The 24463-nt window shown below is 34.1% G+C and overlaps 2 protein-coding genes across 9 annotated transcripts in view; one reads left to right on the forward strand and one right to left on the reverse strand.

Annotated features, from left to right (window-relative positions):
- IFT74 (intraflagellar transport 74) overlaps nucleotides 1-24463 on the reverse strand; it is a 78558-nt gene that overhangs the window by 40854 nt on the left and 13241 nt on the right. For all 8 annotated transcript variants that reach the window (XR_003429176.1, XM_027089064.1, XM_027089063.1 and 5 more), the window contains 4 exons: nucleotides 22501-22560; nucleotides 21126-21187; nucleotides 4181-4319; nucleotides 2698-2760 (listed from right to left, as the gene is read on the reverse strand). Coding sequence is in view for 7 of the 8 variants with exons in the window: in XM_027089064.1 (XP_026944865.1) it covers nucleotides 2698-2760; nucleotides 4181-4319; nucleotides 21126-21187; nucleotides 22501-22560 (324 nt within the window). In the remaining variant the exon portion in view is untranslated. The remainder of the gene's footprint in view (nucleotides 1-2697; nucleotides 2761-4180; nucleotides 4320-21125; nucleotides 21188-22500; nucleotides 22561-24463) is intronic.
- Nucleotides 10582-15899, forward strand: LRRC19 (leucine rich repeat containing 19). Its single transcript, XM_027089068.1, has 4 exons — nucleotides 10582-12436; nucleotides 13687-14200; nucleotides 14859-15047; nucleotides 15571-15899. Exons 1-4 carry the CDS (start codon nucleotides 12317-12319, stop codon nucleotides 15897-15899), a joined length of 1152 nt encoding a protein of 383 aa, XP_026944869.1. The 5' UTR covers nucleotides 10582-12316.

Here is a 24463-nt window from a genome sequence, read left to right on the forward strand (position 1 = left end):
TCTCAAAAAACTATCAATATAAACAATCTAGTCATCTACAAGGCTGTGCTATATATAGTCATACAATGTAATACAATGCAGTAATTTCAAAAAATGAGAAAGATATCTTAAGAGCTGACATGAATAGACGTTCAAGAGAGAATGTTAGGTTAAAAAAAAAAAGCTGCAGACAGCATATCCAGTGTACATCCCACTTAAGGTTTTTCTCAACAGTAAAATGAAGGTAGGATTATAGGATTGCTGTGAAGATAAAATGACAATGCTGGTGACATATGTAAAGAGCTCAAAAAAAGCACATAGTGGGCTTCCCTGGTGGTGCAGTGGTTGAGAGTCCGCCTGCCGATGCAGAGGACATGGGTTCGTGCCCCGGTTCGGGAGGATCCCACGTGCCGCGGAGCGGCTGGGCCCGTGGGCCATGGCCGCCGGGCCTGCGTGTCCGGAGCCTGTGCTCCGCGGCGGGAGAGGCCACAGCGGTGAGAGGCCCGCGTACCGCAAAAAAAAAAAAAAAAAAAAAGCACATAGTAATCACTCAATAAATGTGAGAAAATGTGAGAGCAGTTCTGTCTGGAAAGAGGGAAAATAAATAGGCATTTTTACTTTCATCTTATTCAATTTTTTAATAGAAAACATGTTTTATGACTTTAAAAATGCTTTAAATAAATAATAAAACAAATGCAAGCTTTTACATCTTTAAAGTAATGAACTGACTTCTCCATCTTCACTTGTCTTTAGTCTCTTGCTTGTATGTTTTTTTTTTAACATCTTTATTGGCGTATAATTGCTTTACAATGTTGTGTTAGTTTCTGCTATATAGCAAAGTGAATAAGCTATACGTATATATATATCCCCATATCCCCTCCCTCTTGCGTCTCCCTCCCACTCTCCCTATCCCACCCGTCTAGGTGGTCGCAAAGCACCGAGCTGATCTCCCTGTGCTATGTGGCTGCTTCCCACTAGCTATCTATTTTACATTTGGTAGTGTATGTATGTCAGTGTTACTCTCTCACTTCGTCCCAGCTTACCCTTCCCCCTCCTTGTGTCCTCAAGTCCATTCTCTAGTCTGCGTCTTTATTCCTGTCCTGCCCCTAGGTTCATCAGAACCATTTTTTTTTTTTTTAGATTCCATATATATGTGTTAGCATACGGTATTTGTTTTTCTCTTTCTGACTTACTTCACTCTGTACGACAGGCTCTAGGTCCATCCACCTCACTACAAATACATCAATTTCATTTCTTTTTATGGCTGAGCAACATTCTATTGTATATATATGCCACATCTTCTTTATCCATTTGTCTGTCAATGGACACTTAGGTTGCTTCCATGACCTGGCTATTGTAAATAGTGCTACAATGAATATTGTGGTACATGACTCTTTTTGAATTATGGTTTTCTCAGGGTATGTGCCCAGTAGTGGGATTGCTGGGTCAGATGGTAGTTCTATTTTTTGTTTTTTAAGGAACCTCCATACTGTTCTCCATAGTGGCTGTTATCAATTTACATTCCCACCAACAGTGCAAGAGGGTGTCTTTTTCTCCACACCCTCTCCAGCATTTACTGTTTGTAGGTTTTTTGATGATGGCCATTCTGACCGGTGTGAGGTGATACCTCATTGCAGTTTTGATTTGCATTTCTCTAATGATTAGTGATGTTGAGCATCCTTTCATGTGTTTGTCGGCAATCTGTATATCTTCTTTGGAGAAATGTCTATTTAGGTCTTCTGCCCATTTTTGGATTGGGTTGTTTGTTTTCTTGATATTGAGGTGCATGAGCTGCTTGTATAGTTTGGAGATTAATCCTTTGTCAGTTGCTTCGTTTGCAAATATTTTCTCCCATTCTGAGGGTTGTCTTTTCTTCTTGTTTATGGTTTCCTTTGCTGTGCAAAAGCTTTTAAGTTGCATTAGGTCCCACTTGTTTATTTTTGGGGTTTTTTTCCATTTCTCTAGGACGTGGGTCAAAAAGGATTTTGCTGTGATTTATGTCACAGAGTGCTCTGCCTATGTTTTCCTCTAACAGTTTTATAGTGTCTGGCCTTACATTTAGGTCTTTAATCCATTTTGAGTTTATCTTTGTGTATGCTGTTAGGAAGTGTTCTAACTTCATTCTTTTACATGTTGCTGTCCAGTTTTCCCAGCAGCACTTATTGAAGAGGATGTCTTTTCTCCATTGTATATTCTTGCCTCCTTTATCAAAGATAAGGTGACCATATGTGCGTGGATTTATCTCTGGGCTTTCTATCCTGTTCCATTGATCTATATTTCTGCTTTTGTGCCAGTACCATACTGTCTTGATTACTGTAGCTTTGTAGTATAGTCTGAAGTCAGGGAGCCTGATTCCTCCAGCTCTGTTTTTCTTTCTCAAGATTGCTTTGGCTATTCGGGGTCTTTTGTGTTTCCATACATTGTGAAATTTTTTGTTCTAGTTCTGTGAAAACTGCCATTGGTAGTTTTAAATTACCATTAGATTTTGTGTGCCTCAGCAAGGCAGAATGATTTTTGTACAGGGTAGGTACTCAATAACTGAATCTGCTTTCTTACTAAACTAAGATATTTGCAGTCCTGAATAGGAAAAAAAATTATTACATTTCTATTAGTAAACTACTAAATAAATATGTACCTGAATGAGTTCCATTAATATATTTAACTGAATTTTCTTTTGTAGCTGAGTAATATGAAAACTTTTACTTGATTTTTACTTACAGATTCCAAGCTCTCTTTTTTCATGTTCAGTGAATCTAGTTGTTGCTGAAGTGTATCTAATTCCTAAGAAGAAGGAAAAAAATCAAATATATAGGCAAATTACATTAAGAATAATTTCCTTCTCAACATTTTAAATACAGATGTGACAAAGTAAATTTTGTAAATGTTTTCAACCCATATCTTAAAATCTGACTAGAATTTATTAACATTCATTATTTCTATTTTTGCCAATTTATTTCATTATTACTAAAAACCTTGCCAAGATCAACCTTTTAAAATACTTATGAGCTTTTTAAAGGGAGCCAGAACTTTTCACAGTGAATCATCACTGTATTCTGAGAATATCAAATATCAGAATACTTCAAATTAATGATGATACTGTTTAAAGTTATAATTTTTATTTGTCTTTTTAACCATGTTTCCATATCTTTTGCCTATTTTCTTTTAAGGCCAAGACCTGTAGCCATTTATATGGCTCACTCTTAGGGATAAGTCCCTTGAACTGTTTATAGTTGACCCCTGAATAAGACACGTTTGAGCTGCATGAGTCCAATGACATGTGGATTTTTTTCAAGAAATACGTACTACAGTACTACTCAATCCATGGATGGTTTAATCCGTGGATGTGGAACCTTCGATACTGAGGGTCAACTATAAATTATACACAGACTTAAACTGCACAGGGGTCAGTGTGCCTAACACCCAAGGTGTTCAAGGGCCAACCAGACCCATTCAAACACCCCTGTGTGATATTAGCTATATTTTGATAATATTTTGGTATTTTTATAATATTCTTTCATCAATGTTTCATTATATGTTATAAATTCTGTCTAACATAAAAAGTTATATTAAATTTTCAATAAAGGATTATCTGAGAAACTAGAACTACATTCATTATTGGCATTTGTGGGGACTAATTCTCTGTTAACTGGTTAAGGGATATCTGGACATGAAAGGGCACTACCTTGTAAACCTGAGTCACCACCATGACTGAATGTTGAGAGGATTCTCAATAATCCCTCAGTAGACATCCAAATTTCTTATTTAAACACCATAATTAGGGGACAAAAGCTGTTCAAATTAAGGGCATAGCAAGTAAACGACTTGCTGTTTATTAGGCAGGAAGAAAAGGAAAGAAAGTAAATATCCATATGGCTCTGGTGTATGAGGACTTTTAATGTTTTCATTAAAAGTTCATTAAAAAACAATTGTTTCATGTATCTTTATGACCTGCAAAAATGAATGATGCATAGAACTGAATAACAGAGTAAAAGCTAGGTCATTATGCAACATAAGAAAACGAAATTTTCTAGATCAGTGCTTCCTAAATTCAAATGTCCATATGAATCATCTTGTTAAAATGAAGACTCTGATTAGTAGGTTTAGTCAAGCTCTCAAGGGATGCCAATGCTGCCCACCTTCAGATCACCTTTTTAGTAGTAAGACTGCTATATGCCCAGCACAGAGTAGTAATTAGTATTACCTGCAACAATTTCTCATTCATGGTTTTCATTTCTATATACTTGACTTGTTTTTCTGGAGGCATATTTTTGATAATGCCCTCTGCTGCTTGTTTTTCCTGTTCAGTTTCTTCTTCTACACTTCTAATTTGTTTTTCCTTCCTGAAATCAAAGGTATACAATATTCCTCTTACAATATTGAGGGGAAAAATCAATTAACTTTACTCAGTCTCAATTAAGTAGGATACGTAAAAGTTATTTAACCATAGTTTGTGATCTAAAAGTCCTTATAGATGTACACACAAATTTTATTTGACCTGTACAAAATTTGGCCCCATCAACACAGACTTATTGGGACTTCCCTGGTGGTGCAGGGGTTAAGAATCCGCCTGCCAATGCAGGGTACACGGGTTCAATCCCTGGTCCAGGAAGATCCCACATGCTGCAGAGCAACTAAGCCCGTGAGCCACAACTACTGAGCCTGCGCTCTAGAGCCCACGAGAAACAACTACTGAGCCCATGTGCCACAAATACTGAAGTCCGCATGCCTAGAGTCCATGCTCCGCAGCAAGAGAAGCCACCGCAATAAGAAGCCTGCTCACCGCAACAAAGAGGAGTCCCAGCTCACCGCAACCAGAGAAAGCCCGCGCGCAGCAACGAAGACCCAACGCAGCCAAAAACAAATAAATTTATAACAAAACAAAACACAGACTTATTTTACATCTTTCTCTTCTCAATCTCCAAATCCTTGTATTTCCTTATTCTCCACTTTACTTTCTTATAAAAAACCACAAAGATTATCACAGAAAATCCTTAAAGTCTTATACATATGAGAATGTATTTGCACTTTTTGTTATCATACCCTCAAGACAAACAAGAGAGTTAAATTTTAGAATAGTGGTTTTCAAGTATCTTTTAGCTATAGAATTCTTTGACCAAATGAAATCTCGCATGGAAGTTTACCACATAAATCATCTCAAGTAACACAGCTCTGACTGCACTGGGGAGTAGGAAGACCAACAGTGCAATTTGATTAAAAAATTCATAGCTTTAGATTAATATATTTTGCTTAAATTCCCTTTTATCTACTGCTTTAATTAAAACTGGTATTGATATTTCACAAATTATCAACTGTACTTTAGCACTGCAAAATAATAAGCTAATTTCCTTGAAAATATAACAGGAACATTATAAGTCTAATCATGTAAGTAGTAGTAATGAAATTAATTACAAACAATAACAATCTTTATCATCTTTATGATAAGATGATTTATCATCTTTATGATAAAAATCTTTATCAATCTTTATCACAAGAAATACCAGTGATGTGCCACTTATTACCTATGCAAGATCAATTATAAATAGGGTAAAGAAAAATTCTGAAAAAAATAGAGGTAAGATGCTAGTTATCATGTAAATACTTCAAGATTTACATATAAAAAGCTTGCTTGAAGATAAATTCTCAGTCTCAATATCATAAATTTCTACTTTGAGTTTCAAAATATAATTATTCTATTCAATCTCTTTCAAATGTAGATATCGTTAACAGTTTTCATAATCACTAACTGAGCCTCATAGATCCACATATCTATCCTCCACACACTTTACACATTCATACCCTAGTACCAGAATAAGATAATCTAAACTCAGAAATTTTCCTACAGAGAGCATCTCATAATAACCAAATAAAAGATGAACATAATGAAACAGACAACCTGGAATTTCTATTTATTTTTGTCTCATTATTGAACAGGAAGTGATGTCTTCACTTTGAGCCTCAATTACTATAGCATAAAAAAATGTGTCTGCTGCTGTTACAATTTACACGGGTATATTCATGTGCTCATAGAAATTTCAAACAGAAAAGATCATCTATTTCAATCTCTTTGTTTCACAGATTAAGGATACTGAAGCCCAGAGAAGTTTGTTAGATCTAACTCATTCTGAACTCCATGATTATTTACCACCAACAATGAATCTTAACCATGTTTTTGCCTGATGTATCTACTACAGTTAGATGGGAACTAATGTTGTAAAGTATTCCATTTTACAGAGGGGAAGTTACACAAGGAAGCACAAGGAAGGTAACTGATTTTTTTGAAGGTCACGTAATGGCCAAGGGTCGGGTCTTTTGATGCTTTGAGCAGTCTGCTCCTGTTATAACTTGGCAGTAAAACTACCAATGATGGTGTCATAAAAATGAGTAAACAACAAAGTTGAAACTCAGTGGAATACAAAACTTGGTGGAACCTTTTCAACTTGAATCTTTCAAAATACAAAGTACCTTTAGGATCAACACTTAAATCACTTTAGCAATGTATCTTTCAAATTATGCATTCTCAATATTATATACTTTAACTCACAAAGTAAATTTGTTAATATTTAAATTTTCTAAGATTAAGAATCACAAAGGTTAAGCAAGCCACCTTAGTTGTTACACTGAAAAAGTCAAAGATGACTTTAAGAAATTATTCTTCTAGTCAATCTTTTGCTAAGAAAGTCTAGTTTCTTTCTTTTTTGTTTTTTCCACCTGTTCACGGTACAAAGGTTAAAACAAAGTGAAATAAAATCATATGACATACTTTTTTTTTTTTAATGGTGTGGAAGAAAGAGAGTACATTCCTTACACACCAGTCTCGGAGACAAAAGAAAAAAGGAAAGGTAAGATCCTATATATTTATAGGTTCAGTGATTACTGATGAATTTTTTGAAATCATATTTAAACTTGTTAAGTCTATACAAAAATCTCTGTCTCTAATAAGTGATGAAAGAGAAGAAAATATGATTGTATTTTTCACAAGATCTACCTTAGAAATATAAACCTGGGACATGGCCAAAAAATCTTTCCCAAATAAATTGAAAACGTAATAAAAATTAATTATTTTTCTTTTGAAAAAAAAAGGTTTCATCTAACCAATCAAATTTATAAGATCTTTTTATTTTGAAATATGTTAATCACAGAGCATTTTGAAGTGATATTAACTTAAAAACAAATTTGTAAGATGAAAAAAGACTGACTACCAGGTGATAATTGTTGAAACTACGCAATGACTATCCTACTTAGAGGTTTTTTCTTGATAGTTTCCATTATAAAAGTTTTTAAGTTTGAAAAAAGAAGTTCTATAAAATTACAAGAGATAAGTTAATTGTGAATTATTAATACCTTACTCCAAATACATTGAATTCTGGTATAAATATCTAAAATATTTATTGACAAAACTGTATTACAGTATATACATTTTATTTAACAAAACCAAAATAATTGCAATATCTTTTTATTTCATGGTATATAATAGTCATATAAAGTACATGACCAAAAACTTCTCAGAAACTTGTACTTGAAACTGCACTAAGAAGAACATTGTTTCTTTTTTAATATCTACCATTTCCTTTTGTGAAAATCTTTTTTTCTGTAATATAGGTTATAGGCTATATAAAAGGGCACTTAATTTTGTAAGATAGTTTTTAAAAAAACTGATATTCCATTTATTCTCTATTTTTTAATCACTAAACTCAAGCCCACATATCATTTCAAAATAAATATCAAATTGAAAAAAAAAATCCAAAGGGAGAAAAAGGCAATAATAGCTGTTTCCTTTTAAATCAACTTTTTAAATAGGGTAAACTGACTCAAGAACAATTTCTGCATAAACTATTGGCTAGTTATTCTGCCAATCTGATGTCTTCAAGATAGCCAATAAAGCTAGCAAATGTTGCTGTCTAAGGATTTGTCTATTTAGTGTTGTGATGGTCAACATCCACCTACCCCATCTTTCAATCTTTCCCCTCTCAAAACATGTACAAATATACGAAAAGCCCCATGGACCTTGTGGCTCAATCAATGCATTTCATAGCTTTAGACCTAATAATGGTTTAGCTCTATTGACTGCTTTCTTGTACAGAATCTATCTTAAGCTCTAAGTATATATAGTTTCTAACTCTAAAATTTATCAAATAGAAGGAAAAAAAAGATTCCTTTTCCAACCCTTACGATTTTATTCACTTTAGCATACTGGAGAAGACAATTATTAGTATAACACAGATGATAAAGATAATAAATACAAGACAATCCTCTGTCTCCATTTTCACAAGTCTCACAGTCCCACCTGACCTCCATTACCTTCTCCGGCTGCTTCTATTCCACATAAACTCTTTAGTTTAGTTAATTTTCTTTGTAGCCTATCTGCTTCCTTTATTCACCCTTATCCTATTTATTTCTTGGGGAAAAAAAAGAAGCTCTTTTTCCTTACCACTGCCCTACCCACATGGGCATCCTACAAAAACATCAGGAAGAATTTCACTACACCATTGAGAAATACTGAAACAAGCCACTGGAGAGGTTGCATACTTATTCCTAGAAATCACTAAATACGGGTAAACTACCTTTTATTTATGATTTAGGGATCTCCTTTTGTAGGCAGTGGTCTGGAATAAGTGATAGCTTGAATTCATTTCTGACTCTAAAAGGGATTCTATTATGATCTACGTTCAAATTGTAAAATCTAGGAGAACAGTGGCTTTTTCTTCAAACTTTGATTTAGCCATGTAAAGAAAGAAAGTGGAAAAGGAATAAACATAAACAGATCATCAGATGGAAGGCAATGAGGAAGTTAACTAGAATAGACCAGTACTCGCATAACAATAAATTCCTCATTGCTAATGCAGCAACAGACTTTAGTAACTTGAAATGAATCTTGCTCACCGAGTAGTTTCTTACCTCCTGCTCTCGTGGAATAAATTTTCCTAAAAAATCATAAGCAACTAATTGTAACAAGTGCAATAAGAAGGCTCAAAAGACTAAATTTTAACCACTAAGGATGATAGTAACAGGACATATTCATATCATTTCAAACAGATCATTTGTTTGCAGCAGTTTCTTATTTATTTCTTATTTATTTATTTATTTTTGATGTGGACCATTTTTTAAAGTCTTTATTGAATTTGTTACAATATTGCTTCTGTTTTGGTATTTTGGCCGCAAGGCATGTGGAATCTTAGCACCCTGACCAGGGATTGAACCTGCACTCCCCTGCATTGGAAGGCCAAGTCTTAACCACAGGACCGCCAGGGAAGTCCCTATTTATTTATTTTTTAATAGATCTTTTTAAAATTAATTTTTATTGGAGAATAGTTGCTTTATGCAGCAGTTTCTAATGTTGACTTTAACAAAACAGAAATAAAAATAAGAAATATCAAGGTCATGAATAAAATGACTAAATGGAAAGTACTTATAGTAAGAAGAATTACTGAAATAAATGGCAGTTTCCAGTTAAACATGGCATGTTGAATGTACCCACTAACTTTGACTCCTGTCCAAAACCCTACTAAAATGAAAATAAAAGGTAATTTGAAGTATATAAACTCATAAAGACAAAAAGAATGGAAGAGGAAACAACAGCAATAAAATCTAGAAACTAGAAAGCTAACAGTTAAGGGCAAACTGACTGGGAAAGCAAAATTCTCCCAAGCCAGCAGTGGGGAAAGCTGAGAAGCCACTTGATTTACACTGCAGAATCCCTAGACGGCCCAGAGATTGGCAGTACCAGATATTCTAGAAGTAGAAAAGGAGGGGCTGAAACATAGTTGAAAGTCTTTCTCCCTGACACTGCCCAGCCAGGTAAAGGTCCTCTCCTACCTAAGCAGAAAAATAAGGCTTCTGGTTTTTTGCTCTGGGGAAAATAAAACAAACAGAATCTGGGCACTAGGCACAAGTGACTGCAGGGACGTTATGCCAAAAGCAGGGAGAGTAAGTTAAAGTTTACATACTAATTACTGAGGTAAACTCAACTTTTCCACCACTGAGCTCTCAGAATGCTGGCTACTTGGCCTCACCTTTTCAGGCAGATTAAAAATGTCATTTTGGGGAATCCAAGCAGCCCAAGAGAAACAATCTAAAGATAATGACATTTAGGGATTCCCCCAAAAAACAGTCCATTAAGGTCACTCTACAGTAAGATCTAAAGTTAATAAGAACTGGGAATTCCCTGGTGGTCCAGTGGTGAGGACTCCACGCTTCCACTGCAGGGGGCACGGGTTCGATCCTTGGTCAGGGAACTAAGACCCCAAAGGCCGTGCGGCGTGGCCAAAAAATAATAGCGAAGTTAATAAGAACCACAGAAACGCACAGTTTCCCATCAGCTTTTTTGTTTCCCACTCTTATATGTAAGTCCTAAACCAAATATTAACAGATACACAAAGTTCAAAAGAAAACCTCTAACATAAAGGATACTTATAAAAATAAACTGGAAAAACACAACTTGAGAGTACAAAGGCTATTCAAGGAAAAAGAAAACAAGAGATACAAGAAAAAAACAAGGAAAAATATATTCATACCACAGTATACTAAAAAAATAATTTTCAGAATTAAGAAGATGACAGGAAAAAGAAAACTTTAACAGAAGAGTTTGATGATAAAATTCCAGAAAGCAGAGCAAAAACACACAGAGATGAAATGTGGAAGAGTAAACATAAAAAATTAGAAAATCATACCAGGAGATCCAACACCTAATTAAGGGGGTTCTAGAAAGAGAAGTGAGGTTTTTTTTTTTTTTTAATAAGGAAGAAAATTATCAATACCATCAATCAAATAATTCAGAAAATTTCCCATTGTTTCCAGATTGAAAGTGCCCACCAACTGCCCAGTTTCATGAATGAAAACAGACTCTCATAAAGGATCATGAAATTTCAGAATATCCATATTAAGGCTATATTGTACAACTCAGAGAATATAGCCAATGTTTTATAGTAACTATAAATGGAGTATAACCTTTAAAAATTGTGAATCACTATACTGTACACCTCTAACTATATAATATTGTAGAGCAAAGAAAAAGCTTTGGGGTTAAGAAACGGCAAGTTACATAAAAGGATAAAGAATTAGAACGGCATAGCATCACAGTTCTCAACAGTAATGCAGTCATGGTTGGTTGAATCCACAGATGTAAAACCCGTGGATACGAAGGGTCCACTGTATTCATTATATTGCACCATTTTATGTAAGGGACTTGAACATCTACAGACTTGGTATCTGTAGGGACTCCTGAAACCAATCCCCTGCTGATACTGAGGGACGACTATACTAGAAACCCAAAGACAATGGGGCAATGCCATCAACCTTTTGAGGGAAAATTATTTCCTACTTAGAGTTCTATTTCTAGCCAAAATATCTTTCACGGTCTAAAAAAAATTCTCTTCTATGGACCTTCTCAGGAAGCTCCTGCAGGAAGCTCCATGGAAAAAAGGCAGTAATCCAAGACAGGGCATTCTAGAAAACAGGAATCCAGTAACAAGGGCAAAAGGGAGTCTTTACAATGAGGGTGGAAGGAGAGTGGAAGTCAACGGCTGTGTAGAGGGCCTAGTGATCAGCTCATCTAGATCAGAGCATGGCAGCAGGCTCTGGGAGAGACTTCTTCAAGCAAATGAAACAAATTAAACTATCTAATATACATAAACTATTGAGAGATTTGCTAGGGAGAGTTTGGGTATAAATTAGTGAGAAAAAAAAACAAACCCTACGCACATGAAAAGAAAACCAGGACAATTAATTAGAGGAAAAACAGTGTGCAGGAACAGAATAATAATCCTGTTAACAGGGCTCAGTCATTGACAGCTTTATACATTCCTGATAGATAAACACTGAGTACTCATCTAACCAAAATTACAAGTGACTATGCTCGGAGAGTAAAGAGACAGTAAGTATATATTTGATGCATTGAAGATGAAGGTAGGGAGTGTTTGAAAGAAAGCTGAGGACTCTCATCTCCCAAAGTGTTAAGTCAAAGGATAGTATCAATAGATAATGCCTAAAATTGAAAAATCAAGAAGTAGCAATATAAGCATATACTTAAACGTGTATATATACATAAATATATATCCTTCTGGACTTGCTTTTGTGCACATATATTAAAATTTTAAAATGTACAACCACTTCAATTGTTTTAAAGTTCCTTTCACTAGATCTAGGAACTAAAAAGACACCCTGAAAATTACTGTCTTTCATTCTCCCCAGGAGCTTTCCAGTTTTTTAAGATTAGAGTGCAGGGAGGGTGAAGGGATATTTACTTGTTTCATATTTTATATATTTTAAGAAAAAATAGATTTAAAAGGAGAAAAATGGAAATCAAAATGTCCTAAAAAATCTCTAATGTTCTAGTCTCCTAATGAGATATAAATACTCTCTTTTCTGTCAGGCTTGCAATATGAAAATCACAAGCATCACAATCTTGTTTTGGCCACTCTCCATGCTATTGTTATCAGACGAAAGCCAGACGTCTAAAACCGTAAGTTTTTACAATCAAGCTAGTGAAAATATTTTCAAAGGTACACTTTGTGTAGATTTAGTAAAATATTGAAGGCAATAAAAGAAAGAAGAAAAAAAGCAAGCTATCAAAACAAACTCTTTAGTTAGCTGTGTATATTCAAAACATGTGATCTCTGAGCCAGATTCTAATTTGACAAAAGCGGTCTTCATTTTTTAAAAAACTGAGTTCTTTAAAAGCTGACAAAAGGAGAAATACGTAAAATTTCACTACAAAACCGGAGATTAGTTAAGACATAAAAAACACTTTAAAATGTAGGAAACTTTTTAAAAAACCACGTATTTATGAGGGAAATTGCTGTTGTTACATTATTATTATTATTGGGGGACATTTCAACTACAAAAACAGTCAAAACAAGAACTATTTCTTTGGATTTCTATCCACATAAGGAAAGCACTTCTTCCTGTTGCCTGACTCTTTAAATTCAACACATGGCTCAATTTCTGTTACAAGATATTTTCTTTTAAAACACCAAATTTTGAGCTGTTAACCCTATAGAGATATATATTGAATATTGTTTCTTAATTATTTAATAGTCCTAGATGTAGTGCTGGTAGCTCTGATTTTTAAAAATTACATTTTTACATTATTTTCTCTTTATAAATGTCAATCTTGCACACTGAAATACTAAATAAGTTAACAGAATTATTATTTACCATTTATTTCCACATATATAAATGGTAATATACCAATATTTTCTTTCTGTAATGATTATTTAATAACAGTTGGAAGATACTTGTATGACAAACTACAATCTCCTTCCTCAATTATATATATCAGAATTCCTTAATCTTCAACATTCCATCCCAATAAAAAAAAAAAGTATTTGCTTTACCTTTTTCATATTTTAACATAAAAAGATTAGATAGTAGGGCTTCCCTGGTGGCGCAGTGGTTGGGAGTCCGCCTGCCGATGCGGGGGCCGCGGGTTCGTGCCCCGGTCCGGGATGATCCCGCGTGCCGCGGAGCGGCTGCGCCCGTGGGCCATGGCCGCTGGGCCTGCGCGTCGGGAGCCTGTGCTCTGCGACGGGAGAGGCCGCGACAGTGAGAGGCCCACGTGCCGCAAAAAAAAAAAAAAAAAAAAAAAAAAGATTAGATAGTAGATTTTTTTCTAAAAGTATTTCCTTCTAATGTCTAATTGCCTGCATATGAAAATTTGGGAAATTCTGCTAGCATTTTTCCTTATTAATGCATTTCTAATTTTCTTTTTAGGAAGTCAAATGTAATTTCACTGCAAAGAATTATGCTTTGATTCCAGCAAATATCAATAAAAATGTTACTATACTTGACCTCAGTTATAACCAAATTACTCTGAATGTTACAGATACAAGAGTTCTACAGACATATTTTTTACTCACCGAGCTCTATTTGATTGAGAATAATGTCATTATCCTACATAATAATAGTTTTGGTAATCTCTCCAATCTAGAAATTTTAAATATCTGTAGAAACTCCATCCACATAATTCAACAGGGTGCCTTTACAGGCTTAGATAAACTAAAACAGTTATATCTCTGCCAAAACAAAATAGTTCAACTGAATCATGATATATTTGTGCCTCTAAAAAGCCTGATACTATTGAATCTGCAAGGCAATTTGATAAGCTATCTTGATGTACCACAACTGTTTCATCTGGAATTCATAATTTTATACGGAAATTCGTGGAACTGCTCTTGTAGTCTACTGAATTTGCAAAACTGGTTGAACACATCGAATGTGACACTAGGTAAGCAATCATAATTTAAATTAGTCAAAACCAAAATGTGATTGATTTTGGATTGTTCTACCCCAGAAAAGTCTCTTGTTTCATGTCTAAAAGAAAAGGAAACTTCCTGTTTAAGGGAAACAAGAAGAAACACTGAAAAGAAATTGCTGAGTACAAGCTCTCCCTCTGCCTCTCCAGAAAAAAAGAAAAAGAAGAAAAGAAACTTAAATGTTCTATATATATGAGATGAAACTGTCACTTTGTATACTAAGTTTGCAGTTTCGATATATAAGACTAATTTTTAAAAGCACTTCCTTTTCTTAGGATAGCTTGTCAGAGAGTAGGTGAAAACAGGTGATCCACTTTCTAAACTACATGCCATGTTCCAGATGTTCACAATAATCTAAATCATAACATGTTTACATTACTAACACAGACAAACTAAACAATAAACAGATGCTGCACTTAAGCTACATTTATAACATAAACAGAAATGGGCATTTCGCTTGTTGTGTTGCTAGGCAAATACAACAGTTTCTTTTTTATAATACCTTTAAGGATGACAGATAAATATGTCAAGAAATTCTAGATAAAAAATTATAAAATGTTAACCATAATAATTTATTAACCATAATAATATTATTTTCCATAATAAATCTTATTCTTTCTAATTTACTAGAAAATGAGAATATCACCATGTGCAGCTATCCGGATACACTGAAGTGCTACAATATCAAAACAGTACCTTACAAGGCTGAATGCTACTCAAAATTTCCTTCATCTATAACTGAAGATCTTTACATTCATTTTGAGTCCATTAGCAATTCAACATTTAATAGTTTTTTGAACAACTTAACAAGAAATTCAGGTAATGTACTGGTTTTGAATAATAATATTGCTGAGGATAGCATACCAAATAAATCGAGATAGTTTTCATTATTTTTTTGTATTTTAAATTTCTAGAAACTGTGTAAAAGAACAATTCCTCCACCCAAGAAAAGACTGACAAAACACTGGGTTTCTAAAGTAGGCTCTGCTAGCTATCAGTCAAATGTCGTTATGCAAATTATTGATATTTAACTTCTCTGAGTCTTGGTATTAACTAGTTAAGTCACAATTCTTAACAGGTATAAATCAATAATGTTCCTAGGTGAACGGATAAACAATACCTGCAAAGACAGGTAGATATTTTGAAAAAAGGTATTCTTTCACCACACTATGAAATATCTTTATTTTTGGCAGTTTTAGTAACTTTTGCTTAAAGAAGATTATGTACATTTATTTCTAATACCAATATTGGGGAGTTATTAGGACATGTAATTATGATTATTTTATTTTTGTCAATTTAACAAAACTACCCCCACCCTCTCTTTCTCGGTATTCCATTTAAGAACGTGAATCTCAAGGAAAAAGCTGGACTTTTCTTGTCAGTGTGGTAGTCACTGTACTGATGACTTCACTCCTCATTTCAATTGCTATCAAATGTCCAGTATGGTATAATTTTCTGCTTAGTTACAAGCATCATCGCCTGGAAGAGCATGAAGCAGAAACCTATGAAGATAGTTTTACCAGAAACCCAAGTCCTCCTCCACAGATACCAGACACAAGCTCCGAAGAAACTATAGTAATATTTGAACAACTACGTCAATTTGTGGTAGATGATGATGGGTTTATTGAAGACAAATACATAGATACTCATGAATTACATGAAGAAAATTAATTTCTTTCAATGTTTGATTCTTTAAAAAATGTTAACAGCTCACTCACAGTTTAGACGTGGAGATTTTGATACATGACATACTGAACTATAGCTAGTAGACCATCATATTAATTGCAACACACATATGTATCATAAAATTATGCTCTTCTCATTGGCATTGTGCAAGTAGGTCCAAATACAGTAACTGCCACTCCTTGTTAGCTAACAGTTAAAATACTAGCATTACTATTCTCAGCAGTATTCAGGGGACCATACATAACAGTAGGAAAAGGCCTAAAGTAAATTATTCATTAATTAAAATGAACAGATTTTCATATTAGTCAGATATGTGATGTAATACATATTAAAGTTTTACTGATTGGAATCAGTAAAGAAATAAAGATTATGGAATTTTATCACAAGTCAAAGTGAAGAACAGAGATAGTTTAAACTGACAACACGCTAAGGTTGATTTTATGCCCATAGAATGAATTCATGGAACTGGAAAATGCTTTTTAAATTTTTTTAATTTTTTTAAATTTCTGAAAATTTAGTAGCGACTTAAAGCACAGGTTCAATGTCCAGGCACAAATCTCTTGATTTTCGTTACAAAGAAAGACTGTCATCAAAATGTATGACTGTCACAATTGAATAATATGGTGGCTTCCAAAGTGGGAATCATCTATGAATCTTGTTTTTTAAAATACCTATTTCTGCCTCTCTTTAGATTTTTATTCAAATGATTCTGTGCTGTGGCTGAGGAATCTTCAGTTGGTCCGTGGTCAGTTCTTTGCCATGCTGTAGATAGAGCAATGTTTCCCAAATTGTCTTCTAGAACATTAATTTCCAGAGAGACATTCAGAAGTATTTACAGGGTGGGGGATTAAAAGGTACATGGACAAACTACTATAGAATTACTAGGAAATACTGGGTTTAAACAAAGTCAAACAAGTTTCTTTACTACAGGACCTACCCAAGGCTTTACTAAACTGCTCTCTGCTCTTCAAGAGCGAAATATTAAGAATTTGCCAAACTTCCTTGACAACAAAATCTTTTCTTTGATGTATGGCTGCTAATACCTCATAGGACAACAATGGTCCAAAGAATACTGGCCTTGAGACTATTATAGGAAGAGTCTAAAGTGAATTATTTGCCAATTCCTTATAATCCATTGGCTACAATCATAATTTTAACAACTTAATGCAAATAGTGGCATTAAAAACTGTAACAAAATCTATCATTTTTACCTTCCATATGTGAGGAAATTTAGTATACAGTATTCATATCTTTTAGAGAAAGGAATATCTCTAAAACACTGAAATATATTTATGGATTAAATAATATGGGGTTTTAAATTTTCTTCATCATTATACAGGGAAGGCAACAGTGTCTAGTGGTCTGGATGGAGCAGGGTTGAATAAAAGCTGATGGAGATGGGTATATAGGAATATAATACACTATTTAATTTTTGGGTATGTTGAAATTTCTCTATAACATAAAGTTTTTAACACATGTACATACCTGATAATTTCTTAGAAAAAAGAGACTAAAAATAATGTAGATGTACATTATATCCTAAAAATAGTCATTTTTAAGGTTATATCAATAGTAAATTCAGTTCAAATGTTTACTGAGGAAAATAAAAACTGTTTTGGATGATATATCCTGTGAAATAAAAGAACTGACTCATTTGTAATGCGTATTTGTATTTATAGGAACATGTTTTCAATAAAATATACAAATGTTTTAAGTGTAATATTTCCTAACAGATAATGTAAATTATACGTTATGGTTTTAAATCTCAATTATAAGAGTGAGATAACTTTAAAAATAAAAGTCATCTTTTTCTAAATAATCTATCATTTTACCAAAATATCATTTCTTAATTTGAGGTAAATATTCATATTTGAGAAATGTAGTAAAATGAAATATAATTATGAATGAGCAAAAACTACCTTTCATCTCTTACATTCAAAAGCCTCTTATAATTAAATATTGGGTATTCAATAGATATCTGACTAAACAAAGAAAAATAAATGGGTTTTAAATTATAATTTCATATATTTTTAACGGATAAATGATTTTAGCTAACACCAAACTAGAAAACTGTAGACATTAGAATTGGAAGAGAATCATTAGTTCAAGCAGGCACATGAAACTGAATTAAAGCCACAGGTGTCATAGTAACATATTGAAGCTATATACTATAACCAATTTATTAAAAATAGGTGTTCCATAATAAACTAGATGGTCTCATACCACAGTAAATGGTGGTACTAAAAGAGAAGAGAATAAAAACAAGATTTTTATACCTGCTTTCTCAAGGTATGACATTTCCTGCTCCCTTTGAATGTACAGAGTCAAGATAAAGTCTCGTGTTATTAAGATGTTGGCTATCTGATTAACACATGAAATAAATCTATCCTGTGATATATAAAAATAAACTTTATAAAAATAACTTGTTATTAATTTAAATTTCCTGTTAAAGGGTCAGTAGAACCTATTTCACTCAGCCTTAGTTACAAACTACAGATATTAAGTTTTGAAACTGCTGACATTTTCAGGACAAAGTACCTTATTTTAAGAACATTTTCCTTAATCAAATGAACCAAGTAGACATAAAAACCTATGAAATTCTTAAATTTATAATCTGGGAGTTATCTTTTTGGATAAAATATCTATAAAACATGTACATATAATATTTATAAATCTGACCTGGGTATCATATAACTTTTCAGATAAATGATGAAATAAATGAGGACCTAAATGTTCTAAACTATATAAGGTCCTCAACAGGGTATAGCTTATTATTTCTTATTCTTTAGGTACCTAGGAAAGTATTTTATATGTAGTAAATGATAAATATTTGCTAAATGGTCTAAAACCAGAACAACAACAAAAGGAAGTTTTCAAGTAAGTGCTTGGTCACCATGAATATGGAATTTTCTTTGTAAAAGGGAAGAGACTTCCAGTATATTTGTAATTTTTAAGATAGCACTTTAGGGACTTCCCTGGTGGTCCAGTGGTTAAGACTCCGCGCTACCAATGTAGGGGGCCTGAGTTCAATCCCTGGTCAGGGAACTAGATCCCAGATGCCGCAACTAATACCCAGTGTAGCCAAAAAAAAAAAAAGATAGCACTTTACAGTAGCATCAAATGATAGATGGAGAAAATGAGATTCCTTTGTTTTTCATCAATAGAAAATTACATTTATCTTTCAAATAGTTCATCCTTATATTTAAAATCCTATTCTTCATCAAATATTTACTGTACATGCAGAGGTAATATGACAGTATGTTTGATGTTACATAATTTTGGTTAATTATTATCCTTGCTCTCAAGGAAATCGATATTGGTAAGTTTATGGAACAAAATGTGTGCAGTATTAGTATGTACAAAATAGCTCATCTTCTGTTTGCACTGCTTTAGACAGTAATTAAGATCAAAAAGTCGATAAAGAATAATTATGTTAACTAATGCTGTTGTCTGAATATTTGTGTCCCTCCAAAATTCATACGTTGAAATCCTAACCACCAAAGGTAATGGTATTAGCAGGTTAGGGCCTTTGGGAGGTGATTAGGTCATAAGGGTGGAGTCCTCCTGAATGGGATTAGGGCCCTTATAAAAGAGATCCCACAGGGCTTCCCTGGGCGCAGTGGTTGAGAGTCCACCTGCCGATGCAGGGGACATGGGTTCGTGCCCCAGTCTGGGAAGATCCCACATGCCGCGGAGCGACTGGGCCCGTGAACCATGGCCGCTGAGCCTGTGCGTCTGGAGCCTGTGCTCCGCAACGGGAGAGGCCACAACCGTGAGAGGCCCGTACTGAAAAAAAAAAAAAAAAAGAGATCCCACAAACCTCCATAGCCCCTTCCACCATGTGATGATACCTTGATAAGGTGCTAGGTATGAACCAGTAAGAGGGCCTTCACCAGAATAGGACTATACTGGTGCCTTGATCTTGGACTTCCCAGCCTCCAGAACTGTGAGCAATAAATTCCTGTTGTTTATAAGTAACCAAGTCTATGGTATTTTGTTATAGCGGCCCAAATGGGCTAAGATAACTACACTACATCCATTTATTATCTTTGTAATCATTACTGTCACTGCCACATTTACCTTATAACGAAACTCAAAGTTACTTGGTATTTGGTCTTTAACCAGGTTATATATAAAGATGCACAAATAATCTACATCTATGATTAGATTACTAATATAACAACTAATTATCAATTAATAATTGAATAATGAAATAACATAAATAGCCCACTGAATAATAATGTGCATTTCATTAGACTGGGGCTTAAATCTCATAATTTGAATTAGTTAAAAAGCTCAGGTTAGGGACTTCCCTGGTGGTCCGGTGGTAAAGAATCCATCTTATAATGCAGGGCGGGAGGGTTAGATCCCTGGTCGGGGAACTAATATCCCACATGCCGTGGGGCAACTAAGCCTGCGTGCCACAACTACTGAGCTCACGTGCCTCAACTAAAGCCCACGTGCCGTAAACTAGAGAGCCCACGTGCTCTGGAACCTGCATGCCACAACTAGAGAGAAGCCTGTGCACCACAATGAAGAGCCTGCATGCCGCAATGAAAGATCCTGCATGCCTCAACAAAGATCCCGTGTGCCGCAACTAAGACCCGACGCATTAAGCTGGGACGAAGTGAGAGAGCGGCATGGACGTATATACACTAACAAATGTAAAATAGATAGCTAGTGGGAAGCAGCCACATAGCACAGGGAGATCAGCTCGGTGCTTTGTGACCACCTAGAGGGGTGGGATAGGGAGTGTGGGAGGGAGACGCAAGAAGGAGGAGATATCGGGATATATGTATATGTATAGCTGATTCACTTTGTTATAAAGCAGAAACTAACACACCATCGTAAAGCAATTATACTCCAATAAAGATGTTAAAAAAAAAAGACCTGACGCAACCAAAAATAAATAAATAATAAACAAATCTTTTAAAAAAAAGAGTTCAAGTTAAAATTGCAAATGGTAGAGATGAAGATGTTCTTATCCATCATAGATTTTAAACTCCAAGACGTAGAAATTTTATTTCTCTGAATGAAGATAAGATACATAAACAATACAATTTGTATTGCAAATATTCAACTTTTTAAAATAAAAAATACATCAGGGAAAACCAATTAACAAAATTGTAAAGAAATAAATGGCTCAGAAGTTAAACTACCTTATACAAGTCACTTATAAATCTGTTTGATTTCTAAACAGAGTGTACTCACGCTTGTCTTTCAGTAAATATAATATCCATACTTTGTGTTTCTCGATCATTTTGAGCTTTAAGCTGAATAAAGAGTTAACACAAAAGTTATTGATAAAAATTACCATTAGGCCAAACTATCTCTTTAAAGGTTGTTCTGATTATGAACCAATTAGAGATTATTATAATAATCATAATGCCACAGGCAAAGTTTTAAAAAATAGAGTATGCTTCATTTAACAAACCACTACAAACACCAAATACAAATAAATGGTCTTTTTCACAGGCACTGTAATCTCACACCAAAAATATTCACTGTTTACTGATCTGTCAAGTAATCTAATGTAAACTTCATTAATGTAAACAGAATTTCAAGATTTTTTTAAGTATTCAGTAGTTGATTAGTAATATGTTAAATTTACACCCAATGCAAGTTGCATTCTTCAATCATTTAGGATTTTACCTGAGTACTCCTAGTTGACTCTACCTGTGCATATTCAGCCTAGAATTTGGACCCATCCCAAAAAACTAAGAAAACACAAAGATTTTACTTTTTTACATTTGGCATTAAAAATACAGTTTTTAAATTGGGAATTCTCCTGTGTTTTAAAGCTAAGAATAATTTCACTACATTATCATTGCTTTTATTAATAGAATCCCAATTTAGAAAAGTCATTTTATAAATCCTATGCTTTTATAAAATAGTCTTTGATTGTATAAATAAATTATAAACTATGCTATAAGTTGTATGTTATTTTTTTCCAAATATTTATAATCAATTAAGCTAGCAATTATCATTTTACTGTTTTCTACCAAATAATCCAAGACCACTGAACATAAATTCTCATTTACTAATCAAAAGTAGTATTATGTCTGGCATCATATGGTAACTATTCATTTTCTCCCTTTCTAATAAAACTCTTCATTGAGTACTCAGCTCCATTTGCACAAATGTTAAACCAGAAGTATTGCAAACTAATTTATATACAATTAGTATGTATATACACTAATTTATATAGAAACTAATTTATATACATAATATATATTAGATATATTATATACATAATATATATTATGTATATAATATATCTAATATATATTATGTATATAATATACCTAATATATATGTAGACGGGACTCCCTAACTAATGCTTAGTGAGAGACCAGTTTAAACACAGCCTTGCAGAAAGACACTGAAGCATCCACTTGGGAGAGCCAACCAACAGGAAGAAATTTTAAAAGAGCAACTAAAGGAACTCAACTATAACAGTAGTATTTAGGATCAGAGTAATACCTATCTCCAAGGTACATAAGGTTTTATCAAATTATTTCTACATATAAATGCTTTGTTTTAGAGGCAATGTAGATCTATTGCTTATACTTATAAATTTTCTTACCATGTTGTAATCATTCATTACTTCTTCCATTTCAGTATTGGTATTAAGTTTATCTACCAACTAAAAAGAAAAGTACAAAAAAACCATATTATATTAGTCTTCATAAATTTTCTCTGTAATCCATAATATAGGTATTCAATCTTACAACTAATGAGTAGTCATTTAAGTATTAATACTTCCAAGTACTTTACATTCTAAGACAAAAACAAATATTGAGCTATCTAAGTAAGCATATACTATGAATTACAGCAATCAATAAACTACGTCTTTAGGGTGGAAAAGTAGGCAGTAATGAACTACTCTTCCTGCCGATCGTACCTCAAACAGCTTTGTCTGCTCTGAAAAGATGTCTGAGCTTATAAAGAAGGATGTTGAGAAGACAAAATCTGGGGGAAGATCTCTCACTCTCTCTCTTTTTTTTTTTTTTTTCAGGGGGGAGGAGTGTTAACGGATTTACAAATTTACACCAGTGTAAATGTAAAATGATTTTCTTGGTCTTCTAAAAATTAAAAAAAAAATTTAAAAAAAAACAGGGCAAGGCACAAACAGAACACTAGTTAGCGTACTTCAAAGAGTGAGGCAATGACAGGAATAGCAAACATATTTATCTATTTACCTTGTACCAAACCCTGTTCTGAACTTATTAGATGTATTATTTCACTTAATTTTCACAATTACCCTATGAAGTAGATATTTTGTCCACATTTTGCAGATACAGAAATTTAGCAAGTTGTAGAGCCAGAATCTGAACAGGAGGTACTAAAAGCAAACTATTTGGATGTAACTGATTTTAAAAGACTAAGCTTTCCTAATATAATATAAATTACTATATATCACGTTTTCACTTGTGGTATGAATAATAAGTGCTAATGAGCTCTAATATTTATTGAGACCTTACTATATGTTAGATATCTGGCTAACTAACTGCTTTCTCTGTATCAGAGAAAAACCTACAAACAGCATATTTTACATGTTATTAATATTTTTATATTAAGTAACTTACCTAATGCATTCTAGTACAACTAAAAATCCCTTTCATCTAATGTCTTTTTATATTTTATAAAAAACTATTTTTCGGGCTTCCCTGGTGGTGCAGTGGTTGAGAGTCTGCCTGCCGATGCAGGGGACGCGGGTTAGTGCCCCGTTCCGGCAAGATCCCACATGCCGCGGAGCGGCTGGGCCCATGAGCCATGGCCGCTGAGCCTGCGCATCCGGAGCCTGTGCTCTGCAACGGGAGAGGCCACAACAGTGAGAGGCCCGTGTACCGCAAAAACAAAAACAAACAAACAAAAAAACTATTTTTCTCATATTTAGAACAGAACATCATTTACAGAATATTATGGATTATAAAGTCCAACAAATGTGAAAATTACAATATACTATAATCAGAGAAATTTTGTTTATGAGTACAATGTAACAATATCAAGTAGGTATATCATAATTTACCTAACCGTTATGGTGGCATGTTTCTTATTTTGCGTAACACTATTTTTTTTTTTTTTTTGTGGTACGTGGGCCTCTCACTGTTGTGGCCTCTCCCATTGCGGAGCACAGGCTCCGGACGCGCAGGCTCAGCAGCCACGGCTCACGGGCCTAGCCGCTCCGCGGCATGTGGGATCTTCCCGGAACGGGTCACGAACCCGTGTCCCCTGCATCGGCAGGCGGACTCTCAACCACTGCACCACCAGGGAAGCCCTGTAACGCTATTTTTTAGTTGGAGAAGTGAGATAAAAGTTTTCAATAAGTCCAGAGACCACTGCTGCCTAAAGTACCTACAGAGTAGGAAGGAAGAAAATTTTGCCACTAGAAATTTTCATGGGGCCAAGATTACCCCAAAGATTGAGGCAGTAATCAACACTGCCAACGGGATCATTTCTTTTGTAAATCCACATTAGGAATCATCTTCTGGAAGTCCACATTAGGAAGCAAAACTATGTTTATGTTAGATACTCTATTTTGACAG

Source organism: Aethalodelphis obliquidens, unplaced genomic scaffold (assembly GCF_003676395.1).
Source record: "Aethalodelphis obliquidens isolate GAN/ISIS:26980383/991018 unplaced genomic scaffold, ASM367639v1 scaffold64, whole genome shotgun sequence".
In the NCBI taxonomy this organism is placed as follows: Eukaryota; Metazoa; Chordata; class Mammalia; order Artiodactyla; family Delphinidae; genus Aethalodelphis; species Aethalodelphis obliquidens.

What these genes read in the sequence shown, in the direction of transcription:
- LRRC19 (XM_027089068.1), top strand. Translation starts at nt 12,317, where the DNA reads ATGAGATATAAATACTCTCTTTTCTGTCAGGCTTGCAATATGAAAATC. An exon ending in CACATCGAATGTGACACTAG is followed by an intron (nt 14,201 to 14,858) that starts GTAAGCAATCAT and finishes CTAATTTACTAG; the next exon opens with AAAATGAGAATATCACCATG. An exon ending in CAACTTAACAAGAAATTCAG is followed by an intron (nt 15,048 to 15,570) that starts GTAATGTACTGG and finishes ATTCCATTTAAG; the next exon opens with AACGTGAATCTCAAGGAAAA.